Here is a 14,719-nt window from a genome sequence, read left to right as displayed (position 1 = left end):
CAGATGATACATTGAGTTCAGCCTTCTGCTCCCTTCGCCTAATTTCATTGCTTTACACTTTCCTGAGTTGAACTTTAGCAGCCATTTTCTAGACCATTCCACCAATTTGTCCAGGTCGTCCTGTAGTCTCTGTCTATCTTCATCTGTCTTGATTCTTCTCATAAGTTTTGCATCATCAGCAAACATTGAGAGGGAATGAGTCTATACCCTCTGGAAGTTGGTTTAAATATATTAGAAACAGAATTGGTCTAAATACAGAGCCCTGTGAAACCTCGCTAATGACATCTTGGCGCTCTGATGTCTCCCTCCTCACAGTTACTCGCTGTTTCCTGTTGCTTAGATACTCCCTTATCCACTGGAGCACCTTACCTTTTACTCCTGCCTGCTGCTCCAACTTTTGTAACAGCCTTTTGTGAGGTACTGTCAAAGGCTTTCTGACAGTCCAAGAAAATGCAGTCTGCCCACCCTTCTCTTTCTTGCCTAATTTGTGTTGCTTGGTCATAGATTTCTATTAACCCTGTGAGGCACGATTTACCATCTCTGAGCCCATGTTGGTAGTGTGTTACAAAGCTATTTCCCTCCAGATGCTCTGCGAGCCTTTTCCTCACGATCTTCTCCATCACCTTGCATGGTGTACAAGTTAGGGAAACTGGCCTGTAGTTCAGCGCCTATTGCCTGTCACCCTTCTTGTATATTGTCGCTCCATGTCTCTCCACGGTTGATTTTGTTTATCCAATGAACTACTGGAATTCACTGTATATACTGATGCCTTCCTTGGTGTTGTTCATACGGGAATATGACTCTTCCATCTATTGACTCTTGCATTGTCTTACATGTTTTGCGTCACATTAGGCAGCGTTTAACCTCAGCCACATTTTTCTTTTCCCAGTTTGAAGCTTATTTGTTGAAACTAGTTTTCCAAAGAAACAAGACGTCCAGGATCCATAGTGTATTAATTATTAGGATTGTGTAATATCTGTATCGTGTTTTAAACACTTTGCCTCTTCCAAACACACCATATAGTTGTAATGGCTAGGCGCTTTCCTCCCTGACAATTCCTTTCATCCAAACCCAACCTTTCCTCTCGTTTGTAATCTTTTACTGCAAGACTCATATCTTATTCGTCATCTCTTATCTCGTCTTGTGACTGTTCACACGTGACCTGGTGTAGGGTGCGAGGTTTGGTCACCCGCCCTCTCATACCCCGACCCTCCCTCTGCCCTCTCATACCCCGACCCTCCCTCCACCCTCTCATACCCCGACCCTCCCTCCACCCTCTCATACCCCGACCCTCCCTCCACCCTCTCATACCCCGACCCTCCCTCCACCCTCTCATACCCCGACCCTCCCTCTGCCCTCTCATACCCCGACCCTCCCTCTGCCCTCTCATACCCCGACCCTCCCTCTGCCCTCTCATACCCCGACCCTCTCATACCCTGACCCTCCCTCCACCGTTTTGAAATGCCCTTTCAAACTCGAATCTGTAAATAGCGTCAGTTTTCGAGTAATTTTCAAAAGGGTTTCATTAATGTGCTGTGCTGTTCTATATACAGTATATATATATATATATATATATATATATATATATATATATATATATATATATATATATATATATATATATATATATATATATATCTGGAAATAAGGATTTATAGACGTGATTGTGGTGAACAATTGCAAAGTTTTAGTGCAAATATCATTTAATTCCGACATAAACAAGTGTATATTATGAATCTCCGTGAAGTGGCAGTCATACAGCTCATTATTGCTAGTGAGCTTAATTTGCATTTTTTTAATGTGGGTTTTATATTTTTACTCAACTCACCAAAGGATATCTCTGGGACGGAGGGTTACATTCATTTTGCTAAATTACCTTTGAATAAAACTTGCACTGGTCACGGAAAATATGTATAATAATTGTATATAATTGTTTTGATTAACAATGTTGTAACATTTCTTTTTTTAACACCATTCTTATGATAAAAAAAAATGTTCTTGTGTGTCTGTTCCTCCGGCACAACACATCGCTGGCCCTCAGTTTTCTGGATTGAAATTGGAATTGAAAATCGCTAAAGCTAAAGGAACTTGATTTCACCCAAAACCTGCTTGCGATATTAGAAACACTGTGCCACCTTCCCTTCATATCTGAACTAAAACATCTCACACACACATCAGAGGCCCGAGACTGTTCAACACGCTTCCACTACACATAAGGGACATAACTGGCCGACCCCTCACAGTGTTCAAGAGAGAACTATCAACATCAGAGGCCCGAGACTGTTCAACACGCTTCCACTACACATAAGGGGCATAACTGGCCGACCCCTCACAGTGTTCAAGAGAGAACTATCAACATCAGAGGCCCGAGACTGTTCAACACGCTTCCACTACACATAAGGGGCATAACTGGCCGACCCCTCACAGTGTTCAAGAGAGAACTATCAACATCAGAGGCCCGAGACTGTTCAACACGCTTCCACTACACATAAGGGACATAACTGGCCGACCCCTCACAGTGTTCAAGAGAGAACTATCAACATCAGAGGCCCGAGACTGTTCAACACGCTTCCACTACACATAAGGGACATAACTGGCCGACCCCTCACAGTGTTCAAGAGAGAACTATCAACATCAGAGGCCCGAGACTGTTCAACACGCTTCCACTACACATAAGGGACATAACTGACCGACCCCTCACAGTGTTCAAGAGAGAACTATCAACATCAGAGGCCCGAGACTGTTCAACACGCTTCCACTACACATAAGGGACATAACTGGCCGACCCCTCACAGTGTTCAAGAGAGAACTTGATCTCAAGCGATAAAAATCTCATCCCCAAAAAAGATACGTGATCAACCAGGCTGTGATACATACGTCAGGCCAGTCCTGCAACCTGGAAGCCTGGTCAGAGACAGAGCTGCAGGGACTTTGATCCCTGAAATCAATGCAAGGTAACCGTGCCAAAGTTCACAAACCAAGAGCAATCCTCCTTGGATATTGCCCTTGATCACTAACTATGCATTTGATCCCATCCAGCCTATGTCCTTCCCATACCCCATACCATTTCCCCTGTCATGTTGGGTGAGCCTAGCGCCAAGCGTCTGGCTTGCAGCCTTCAACAAACATTCTCTTTATATATATATATATATATATATATATATATATATATATATATATATATATATATATATATATATATATATATATATATATATTAGTATATTTTGGTAGCAGTCTTTCCTGTAGACATATATTATTAAATATGACCGAAAAAGTAAGATTAATAATTCTAACACGAATTTTCTCAATCTTTCGTACATTTCTTTTCACTGTTGGAGGTAATTCAAAAATCAATTCTCCAAAATTCATTTTTATTTCTAGTCTGACGCGACACGAGCGCATTTCGTAAAACTTATTACATTTTCAAAGACTTTAGTTTACAAATACACAACTGAATAGAACTTACACATCTCCGGTTTTGTTTATATCTACATTTGAGTGAGGTGGATGGGGTGAGGTGGCATTAATAGGGTATTAATTTCATCAACACAAGACAGAACAAGAGGTGGCATTAAGAGGGTATTAATTTCATCAACACAAGACAGAACACGAAACAATGGGTATTGAATAGAAGTGTTTGTAGAAAGCCTATTGGTCCATATTTCTTGATGCTTCTATATTGGAGCGGAGTCTTGAGGTGGGTAGAATATAGTTGTGCATTAATTGGCTGTTGATTGCTGGTGTTGACTTCTTGATGTGTAGTGCCTCGCAAACGTCAAGCCACCTGCTATCGCTGTATCTATCGATGATTTCTGTGTTGTTTACTAGGATTTCTCTGGCGATGGTTTGGTTGTGGGAAGAGATTATATGTTCCTTAATGGAGCCCTGTTGCTTATGCATCGTTAAACGCCTAGAAAGAGATGTTGTTGTCTTGCCTATATGCTGGGTTTTTTGGAGCTTACAGTCCCCAAGAGGGCATTTGAAGGCATAGACGACGTTAGTCTCTTTTAAAGCGTTCTGTTTTGTGTCTGAAGAGTTTCTCATGAGTAGGCAGTCCGTTTTTCTGGTTTTATAGTAAATCATCAGTTGTATCCTCTGATTTTTGTCTGTAGGGATAACGTTTCTATTAACAATATCTTTCAGGACCCTTTCCTCCGTTTTATGAGCTGTGAAAAAGAAGTTCCTGTAAAATAGTCTAATAGGGGGTATAGGTGTTGTGTTAGTTGTCTCTTCAGAGGTTGCATGGCGTTTCACTTTCCTTCTTATGATGTCTTCGACGAAACCATTGGAGAAGCCGTTGTTGACTAGGACCTGCCTTACCCTACAGAGTTCTTCGTCGACTTGCTTCCATTCTGAGCTGTGGCTGAGAGCACGGTCGACATATGCGTTAACAACACTCCTCTTGTACCTGTCTGGGCAGTCGCTGTTGGCATTTAGGCACATTCCTATGTTCGTTTCCTTAGTGTAGACTGCAGTGTGGAAACCTCCGCTCTTTTCCATGACTGTTACATCTAGAAAGGGCAGCTTCCCATCCTTTTCCATCTCGTAAGTGAAACACAGCACGGAACTCTGCTCAAATGCCTCCTTCAGCTCCTGCAGATGTCTGACATCAGGTACCTGTGTAAAAATGTCGTCAACATACCTGCAGTATATGGCCGGTTTCAAGTTCATGTCGACTAAGACTTTTTGCTCGATGGTACCCATGTAGAAGTTTGCAAACAGGACACCTAGGGGAGAACCCATGGCGACCCCATCTACTTGCTTATACATGTGCCCATCCGGGCTCAAGAAGGGTGCCTCTTTAGTACAAGCTTGGAGTAGTTTCCTCAGAATATTTTCTGGTATGTCAAGAGGAGTACAGGCTGGATCACGATACACTCTGTCGGCTATCATCCCGATTGTCTCGTCCACAGGTACGTTGGTAAACAGCGATTCTACGTCCAACGAGGCTCTTATCCCTGTGGCCCGTGTGCCCCGCAGTAAGTCAACAAATTCCTTTGGAGACTTCAGGCTGAAGGCGCAGGGAACATAAGGAGTCAGCAGGCCGCTGAGTCGCTTCGCCAGTCTGTACGTGGGTGTGGGTATCTGGCTAATGATTGGCCGAAGTGGGTTTCCAGGCTTCTGTGTCTTGACATTTCCATACGCATATCCAGGTTTATATTCCCCAATGATCTTTGGCAGGTGGAATCCGGATTTCTTGGCGTTCACAGTTTCGATCAGTTTGTTGACCTTTGCTTTTAATTCGGCTGTAGTGTCCTTCGTTACCCTTTGGAACTTAGTTTGGTCAGAGAGTATGATGTTCATTTTCGCCAGATATTCGTCTTTTTTAAGAATGACATATATTGGCGACTTGTCACCTCTCCTGACAACTATCTCCTTGTTCTCACGAAGGCTTTTAGCTGCCGCTTTGAGCTCGGGGGACAGTATGGTGCTTCTGTAATTGCCTCGATTCTTTCCTCCTTCTGCAATAAGTTCTGCTTGTAAGGTATCTTTGGTAGTGACCTTCTTTTGTGTCTCAAGGTCGAATATGTCGTCCAACAGAATCGTGATTCAGCCTGTACTACATTGACATACCAGAAAATATTCTGAGGAAACTACTCCAAGCTTGTACTAAAGAGGCACCCTTCTTGAGCCCGGATGGGCACATGTATAAGCAAGTAGATGGGGTTGCCATGGGTTCTCCTCTAGGTGTCCTGTTTGCAAACTTCTACATGGGTACCATCGAGCAAAAAGTCTTAGTCGACATGAACTTGAAACCGGCCATATACTGCAGGTATGTTGACGACATTTTTACACAGGTACCTGATGTCAGACATCTGCAGGAGCTGAAGGAGGCATTTGAGCAGAGTTCCGTGCTGCGTTTCACATACGAGATGGAAAAGGATGGGAAGCTGCCCTTTCTAGATGTAACAGTCATGGAAAAGAGCGGAGGTTTTCACACTGCAGTCTACACTAAGGAAACGAACAGAGGAATGTGCCTAAATGCCAACAGCGACTGCCCAGACAGGTACAAGAGGAGTGTTGTTAACGCATATGTCGACCGTGCTCTCAGCCACAGCTCAGAATGGAAGCAAGTCGACGAAGAACTCTGTAGGGTAAGGCAGGTCCTAGTCAACAACGGCTTCTCCAATGGTTTCGTCGAAGACATCATAAGAAGGAAAGTGAAACGCCATGCAACCTCTGAAGAGACAAATAACACAACACCTATACCCCCTATTAGACTATTTTACAGGAACTTCTTTTCCACAGCTCATAAAACGGAGGAAAGGGTCCTGAAAGATATTGTTAATAGAAACGTTATCCCTACAGACAAAAATCAGAGGATACAACTGACGATTTACTATAAAACCAGAAAAACGGCCAGCCTACTCATGAGAAACTCTCCAGACACAAAACAGAACGCTTTAAAAGAGACTAACGTCGTCTATGCCTTCAAATGCCCTCTTGGGGACTGTAAGCTCCAAAAAACCCAGCATATAGGCAAGACAACAACATCTCTTTCTAGGCGTTTAACGATGCATAAGCAACAGGGCTCCATTAAGGAACATATAATCTCTTCCCACAACCAAACCATCGCCAGAGAAATCCTAGTAAACAACACAGAAATCATCGATAGATACAGCGATAGCAGGTGGCTTGACGTTTGCGAGGCACTACACATCAAGAAGTCAACACCAGCAATCAACAGCCAATTAATGCACAACTATATTCTACCCACCTCAAGACTCCGCTCCAATATAGAAGCATCAAGAAATATGGACCAATAGGCTTTCTACAAACACTTCTATTCAATACCCATTGTTTCGTGTTCTGTCTTGTGTTGATGAAATTAATACCCTATTAATGCCACCTCTTGTTCTGTCTTGTGTTGATGAAATTAATACCCTATTAATGCCACCTCACCCCATCCACCTCACTCAAATGTAGATATAAACAAAACCGGAGATGTGTAAGTTCTATTCAGTTGTGTATTTGTAAACTAAAGTCTTTGAAAATGTAATAAGTTTTACGAAATGCGCTCGTGTCGCGTCAGACTAGAAATAAAAATGAATTTTGGAGAATTGATTTTTGAATTACCTCCAACAGTGAAAAGAAATGTACGAAAGATTGAGAAAATTCGTGTTAGAATTATTAATCTTACTTTTTCGGTCATATTTAATAATATATGTCTACAGGAAAGACTGCTACCAAAATATACTAATATATATATATATATATATATATATATATATATATATATATATATATATATATATATATATATATATATATATATATATATATATATATATATATGACAGTGCCAGACCACGGAGGAAGAATTGAAACAGGAATTTCCTTAAGTACTTTTGTATATTAATACATCTTCAGAAGGAGTGATTTACAGTTCAAATGATTTGACCTGTAAATCACTCCTTCTGAAGATGTATTAATATACGAAAGTACTTAAGGAAATTCCTGTTTCAATTGTTCCTTTGTGGTCTGACACTCACATTTTTAATCACGTGTTTATTTTTCGTGATTTACACACACACACACTCACTCACACAGTGTGTGTGAGTGTGTGTGTGTAAATCACGAAAAATAAACACGTGATTAAAAATGTGAGTGTCAGACCACAAAGGAACAATTGAAACAGGAATTTCCTTAAGTACTTTCGTATATTAATACATCTTCATATATATATATATATATATATATATATATATATATATATATATATATATATATATATATATATATATATATATATATATATATATATATTGGTGTATACTGGCAGCAGGTTTTCTTTCAAACATGTTTCATTGAATATGACCGCATATTCTGTATTTATTATTTTCTGGTTTAGGGCTTCTATCCCTCTAACTATTTTCTTAGCATCAGGGCTTAATTGGAATAGGAGTTCTCCAAAACTCATTTTCGTACTTTTAAGGTGAAGAAAAGAAGTGATTTACTATAGAGTGTATTACACTTATTTGTATAATTTGCACGACGTTTCGAACCTCCATGGTTCATTCTCAAGTGAACAGATCTTACAATACTAGTTGATTTTATACCCGCATTAGGTCTGGTGATAATACAATGAAGGTGAAAAACATGGGGGGATACATAAGGGATAAACATAGGGGCTGCAGAAGGCTTATTGGCCCATACGAGGCATCTCCTATCTAAACACAAAGATTAATCCAGTGTAATTGGCCTGTTATGTTGGACATTGTCTTCTGTGTTGGCATCGATATGTTCTTGTCTTGTCCTTACTCTCATGGTGGGTAGAGTAAATAGTTCCGTGATTTGGGTGTTCATGGTAGGTCGCTCTATTCTTATGTGAATTGCCTCAAGAATTTGTAATCTTCTTGAATCTTGGGTTTTGTCTATTATGCAAGTATTCTTGTTCAACATTTCTCTTGTTAGAGTAATGTCATGGGCTTGTCTCAAGAAGATTACAAATTCTTGAGGCAATTCACATAAGAATAGAGCGACCTACCATGAACACCCAAATCACGGAACTATTTACTCTACCCACCATGAGAGTAAGGACAAGACAAGAACATATCGATGCCAACACAGAAGACAATGTCCAACATAACAGGCCAATTACACTGGATTTATCTTTGTGTTTAGATAGGAGATGCCTCGTATGGGCCAATAAGCCTTCTGCAGCCCCTATGTTTATCCCTTATGTATCCCCCCATGTTTTTCACCTTCATTGTATTATCACCTGACCTAATGCGGGTATAAAATCAACTAGTATTGTAAGATCTGTTCACTTGAGAATGAACCATGGAGGTTCGAAACGTCGTGCAAATTATACAAATAAGTGTAATACACTCTATAGTAAATCACTTCTTTTCTTCACCTTAAAAGTACGAAAATGAGTTTTGGAGAACTCCTATTCCAATTAAGCCCTGATGCTAAGAAAATAGTTAGAGGGATAGAAGCCCTAAACCAGAAAATAATAAATACAGAATATGCGGTCATATTCAATGAAAATATATATATATATATATATATATATATATATATATATATATATATATATATATATATATATATATATATATATATATATATATATATATATATATATGGGGGATAAATGAGGGACGAAGCACATACAAAGATTAATCAGGTGTAATTGGCCTGTTATGTTGAACAGTGTCTTCTGTGTTGGCATCGTTATATTCCGGTCTTGTCCTTACTCTCATGGTGGGTAGAGTAAATAGTTCTGTGATTTGGGTGTTCATGGTAGGTTGTTCTATTCTTATGTGAATTGCTTCAAAAATTTGTTATCATCTCATATCTTGGAAATAAACGCTGCTATAAGAAGACACTTGGACCGATGGTATAATCCTGAACCTAGAACAGAAACCACAATATCTCCAATAAAATTATATTACAAATCAACCATTCACAGTGAACATAAAAAAGAGGAAAGAATAATGAAAGAAATAATCCATAAAAGAGTAAAAAGCACTACTAACCAAAACATAAACCTGATAATATTCTACAAAACAAAGAAGACTTCCGAACTCCTTATCAAAAACAGCCCGAAGCCGACGGAGAACCCTCTACAGCAGTCAAGCGTTGTATACATGTACACTTGCCCCCACGAAGGATGTAACCTTCAATGTAAGTACATAGGTATGACGTCGACCAAGCTGACGAGGCGTTTGACATGCCATCTTCAATCCGGTGCCCCTAGGAATCACATGAGACAAGCCCATGACATCACCCTAACAAGAGAAATGTTGAACAAAAATACCTCTATAATAGACAAAACCCAAGATGTAAGAAGATTACAAATTCTTGAAGCAATTCACATAAGAATAGAGCGACCTACCATGAACACCCAAATCACAGAACTATTTACTCTACCCACCATGAGAGTAAGGACAAGACCAGAACATAACGATGCCAACACAGAAGACACTTCAACATAACAGGCCAATTACATCTGATTAATCTTTTTATGTGCTTCGTCCCCCATTTATCCCCTATTTATCCCCCTTGTCTCTCTCTCTCTCTCTCTCTCTCTCTCTCTCTCTCTCTCTCTCTCTCTCTCTCTCTCTCTCTCTCTCTCTCTCTCTCTCTCTCTCTCTCTCTATATATATATATATATATATATATATATATATATATATATATATATATATATATATATATATATAGATTGCAATACCTGTGTACAATTATATCTAGCGTTCAGTTATGCTGCATTAAAGCTGAGCACAAAAGCCAAAGATTAATCCTCCATGTTGCAGAGATCCCGTGTACGAGGTTCCGTTCAAAATATAGAGATATGACATTGTTTTATTAAAGAGAAGTCATCTGTGCCTGAATACTAAAAGAGAGAACCAGGAAATTTTGAGTGATAATAATAATAGAGATTACAGCAACAGCAACAATTTCCCTAAGAACTTTAGTACCAGGTGGAGCAACAAAGTAACAAGAGCAATAACAACAGTAATACATTCATTTACAAAATAATAATACTAAAAATTAAATAAGTTATTTATGAAAGTAATCCAGTCAGGTTGGTAGACCTCTAGATGTCCCCACTGCTAGGCTTAGGCTCGGCCATAAGTACCTCTGGCAGTTTATAACATCTGCTGATGTATGGTTGACTAATTGTAAACTCCGTCAGCGGAACTGTTCGCATACTTTGCGTCATTATATAATGGAATGTGAAGCCCAAGCCCAGGAAGACTATGTAGCGCCCTTTGTGCTAAACACTACTCAAAAGCTCCTAGGTAAGATATCTGTGAAAGATATGTGAGACTATTCCTTCTAGCTGACTATTTGAGTGCCACCCCCACTAACGAGTGGCACTCCCTAGTGCCACACCTAAAGGGTGGCACTTAACTGGACTCTGAAAACGAAAGGAAGAGAACTGTCAGAAGAAAACGGCAAGCCATTACGATTATATAACACTGGGAAGGGAAGCACTTATCCTGACTCTTGAGGGTCAGGATAAGGATTTGGGATGGGACGGGGGGAAAGGAAAGGTGCCCAACCACTTGGACATTCGGGGATTGAACGCTGACCTGCACGACGCGAGACCGTCGCTCTACCGTCCAGCCCAAGTGTAGAAAACTATAAAAATAAGAATACAAGGACAACAATCGTTACCATCCGGCCCCGGGCTGACAATCACCTCAGCCTCCACAGGGTGATGAACGCCGCCCCTCACTCCTCAAGATGAGCCACTATAACACTCTACTAAGCAGACACAGTTATTGTATGATAACAGGCCGACGTTTATGCAACACCACGTTATGGGAGACGCGCTTCTATATATCATTAGTAAGACTGTTTATGCATGCACATCAAGGCTCACACATAAATTATATATCACAGTTAACAAGAGAGCTAAATCCTGGCAATTTTCAGTACAAGATACATTGTGGGAGGTACTCTCTTGTGGGAGGTACTCTCTTGGGGGAGGTACTCTCTTGGGGGAGGTACTCTCTTGGGGGAGGTACTCTCTTGGGGGAGGTACTCTCTTGGGGGAGGTACTCTCTTGGGGGAGGTACTCTCTTGGGGGAGGTACTCTCTTGGGGGAGGTACTCTCTTGGGGGAGGTACTCTCTGGGGGGAGGTACTCTCTTGGGGGAGGTACTCTCTTGAGGGAGGTACTCTCTGGGGGGAGGTACTCTCTTGGGGGAGGTACTCTCTTGGGGGAGGTACTCTCTTGTGGGAGGTACTCTCTTGGGGGAGGTACTCTCTTGGGGGAGGTACTCTCTTGGGGGAGGTACTCTCTTGTGGGAGGTACTCTCTTGGGGGAGGTACTCTCTTGGGGGAGGTACTCTCTTGGGGGAGGTACTCTCTTGGGGGAGGTACTCTCTTGAGGGAGGTACTCTCTTGGGGGAGGTACTCTCTTGGGGGAGGTACTCTCTTGGGGGAGGTACTCTCTTGTGGGAGGTACTCTCTTGGGGGAGGTACTCTCTTGGGGGAGGTACTCTCTTGGGGGAGGTACTCTCTTGGGGGAGGTACTCTTTTGAGGGAGGTACTCTCTTGGGGGAGGTACTCTCTTGGGGGAGGTACTCTCTTGGGGGAGGTACTCTCTTGTGGGAGGTATTCTCTTGGGGGAGGTACTCTCTTGGGGGAGGTACTCTCTTGGGGGAGGTACTCTCTTGGGGGACGTACTCTTTTGAGGGAGGTACTCTCTTGGGGGAGGTACTCTCTTGGGGGAGGTACTCTCTTGGGGGAGGTACTCTCTTGTGGGAGGTACTCTCTTGGGGGAGGTACTCTCTTGAGGGAGGTACTCTCTGGGGGGAGGTACTCTCTTGGGGGAGGTACTCTCTTGGGGGAGGTACTCTCTTGAGGGAGGTACTCTCTTGGGGGAGGCACTCTCTTGGGGGAGGTACTCTCTTGGGGGAGGTACTCTTTTGAGGGAGGTACTCTATTGGGGGAGGTACTCTCTTGAAGGAGGTACTCTCTTGGGGGAGGTACTCTCTTGAGGGAGGTACTCTCTTGGGGGAGGTACTCTTTTGAGGGAGGTACTCTCTTGGGGGAGGTACTCTCTTGAGGGAGGTACTCTCTTGGGGGAGGTACTCTCTTGAGGGAGGTACTCTCTTGGGATAGATACTCTTTCTTGAGGGAGGTAGTCAAGGATGAGTATTCTATTGAGACACACTACTCTATTGAGACACAGTACTATATTGAGACACAGTACTGTATTGAGACACAGTACTGTATTGAGACACAGTACTCTATTGAGACACAGTACTGTATTGAGACACAGTACTGTATTGAGACACAGTACTGTATTGAGACACAGTACTGTATTGAGACACAGTACTCTATTGAGACACAGTACTCTATTGAGACACAGTACTGTATTGAGACACAGTACTCTATTGAGACACAGTACTCTATTGAGACACAGTACTCTATTGAGACACAGTACCAGCAGAGTAATGTCTGCTGGCACTGTGCCGAGGACAGTGCCACACATTGCTGGCACTCTATGTACTCGTGTGTGGCAGGTGAGTGTGTTCGACCAAGCCCTCATTAACGAGGGTCGAGTCCAGTACGTGGAGGTGGGCACTAACGTCACCAACGACCACTTCGTCTTCGACGTAACCAACGGGATCTCCAGCCTCTCTCGCCTCGTCTTCGCTATCCAGGTAAGGGGCTCCAAGCACCAGGAGATTCTCAGTTGTATTTGTGGCCAGGATTTGGTCAGAGAAGAGATTATTGGTATTTAAACACCTTATTGATCATTTTGTGCTCCGTCTCTAGTGACAGCTCTTGTTACTCTGACTGAAACTGATACTAGGTAATTAGCATGGAGACAGTAATGTTATAATAGTCTACAGTAATGTTCACAAATGTTCAGAAACATTCTCCATTAAAACAACTTTCGTAGAAGTGAATTTATATTGTTATGACCAAGTATGAGAAAGGGGCCAGATTCACGAAGCAGTTACGCAACACTTACGAACCTGGGGTCAGATTCACGAAGCAGTTACGCAAGCACTTACGAACCTGTTCATCTTTTCTCAATCTTTAGCGGCTTTGTTTACAATTATTAAACAGTTAATGAACTCTGAAGCACCAGGAGGCTGTTTATAACAATAACAACAGTTGATTGGCAAGTTTTTATGCTTGTAAACTGTTTAATAAATGTAACCAAAGCCGTCAAAGATTGAAGAAGGGAAGGGAATTGTCAGAGCAAAGAACTAAGCCATTACGACTATATAGAACTGATAACGGATCAGGATAAAGATTTGGGATGGGACGGAGGGGAAGGAATAATGCCCAACCACTGGACGGTCGGGGATTGAACACCGACCAGCAAGAAGCGAGACCGTCGCTCTACCGTTCAGCCCAAGTGGTTGGAGAAAGACGTACACGCTCGTAAGTGCTTGCGTAACTGCTTCGTGAATCTGGTCCAGTTGAACTGTATAATGCACCTATATGAACGCTTTGTTTTGAGACGCCATTTTTACCTGTATGTAAATGCATGACCATGTTGCTCCAGGTAATCCCCAAGACGATCTACCTGTCGGCGGGGCTGCTGGAGGTGGACGAAGGGTCCCAGACGATCGTGACGGCGTCGGTGGTGACGGTGCTCACGGAGTATTACAGCGACAAAATTGCACAGTACCTAGTGGCGTCTCAGCCGACGGCCGGCCAGCTGGAGCTCTCTACCAGGCCGCGTCTGAGGGTGGAGGCCTTCACTCCGCTCCAGCTGCAGCAGGGCCTTATATCGGTGAGTACCTGTAGCAGGGTCTTGTGTGGGGCAGTACCTGTAGCAGGGTCTTGTGTGGGGCAGTACCTGTAGCAGGGTCTTGTGTGGGGCAGTACCTGTAGCAGGGTCTTGTGTGGGGCAGTACCTGTACGAGGGTCTTGTGTGGGGCAGTACCTGTACGAGGGTCTTGTGTGGGGCAGTACCTGTACGAGGGTCTTGTGTGGGGCAGTACCTGTAGCAGGGTCTTGTGTGGGGCAGTACCTGTAGCAGGGTCTTGTGTGGGGCAGTACCTGTAGCAGGGTCTTGTGTGGGGCAGTACCTGTACGAGGGTCTTGTGTGGGGCAGTACCTGTAGCAGGGTCTTGTGTGGGGCAGTACCTGTAGCTGGGTCTTGTGTGGGGCAGTACCTGTAGCAGGGTCTTGTGTGGGGCAGTACTTGTAGCTGGGTCTTGTGTGGGGCAGTACCTGTAGCGGGGTCTTGTGTAGGGCAGTATCTGTAGCAGGGTCTTGTGTGGGGC

The 14,719-nt window shown here is 42.7% G+C and overlaps 1 protein-coding gene across 1 annotated transcript in view; it reads left to right on the top strand.

The window, feature by feature from the left end:
* LOC123756874 (chondroitin sulfate proteoglycan 4) overlaps nucleotides 1-14,719 on the top strand; it is a 261,088-nt gene that overhangs the window by 208,970 nt on the left and 37,399 nt on the right. The window contains exons 14-15 of the mRNA XM_069331572.1: nucleotides 12,995-13,135; nucleotides 13,993-14,223. Of these exons, the coding sequence (XP_069187673.1) occupies nucleotides 12,995-13,135; nucleotides 13,993-14,223 (372 nt within the window). The remainder of the gene's footprint in view (nucleotides 1-12,994; nucleotides 13,136-13,992; nucleotides 14,224-14,719) is intronic.

Source organism: Procambarus clarkii, chromosome 26, assembly GCF_040958095.1.
Source record: "Procambarus clarkii isolate CNS0578487 chromosome 26, FALCON_Pclarkii_2.0, whole genome shotgun sequence".
NCBI lineage: Eukaryota > Metazoa > Arthropoda > Malacostraca > Decapoda > Cambaridae > Procambarus > Procambarus clarkii.
Note: the sequence above shows the minus strand (reverse complement) of the source record. Positions and strands in the feature narration are given on the sequence as shown.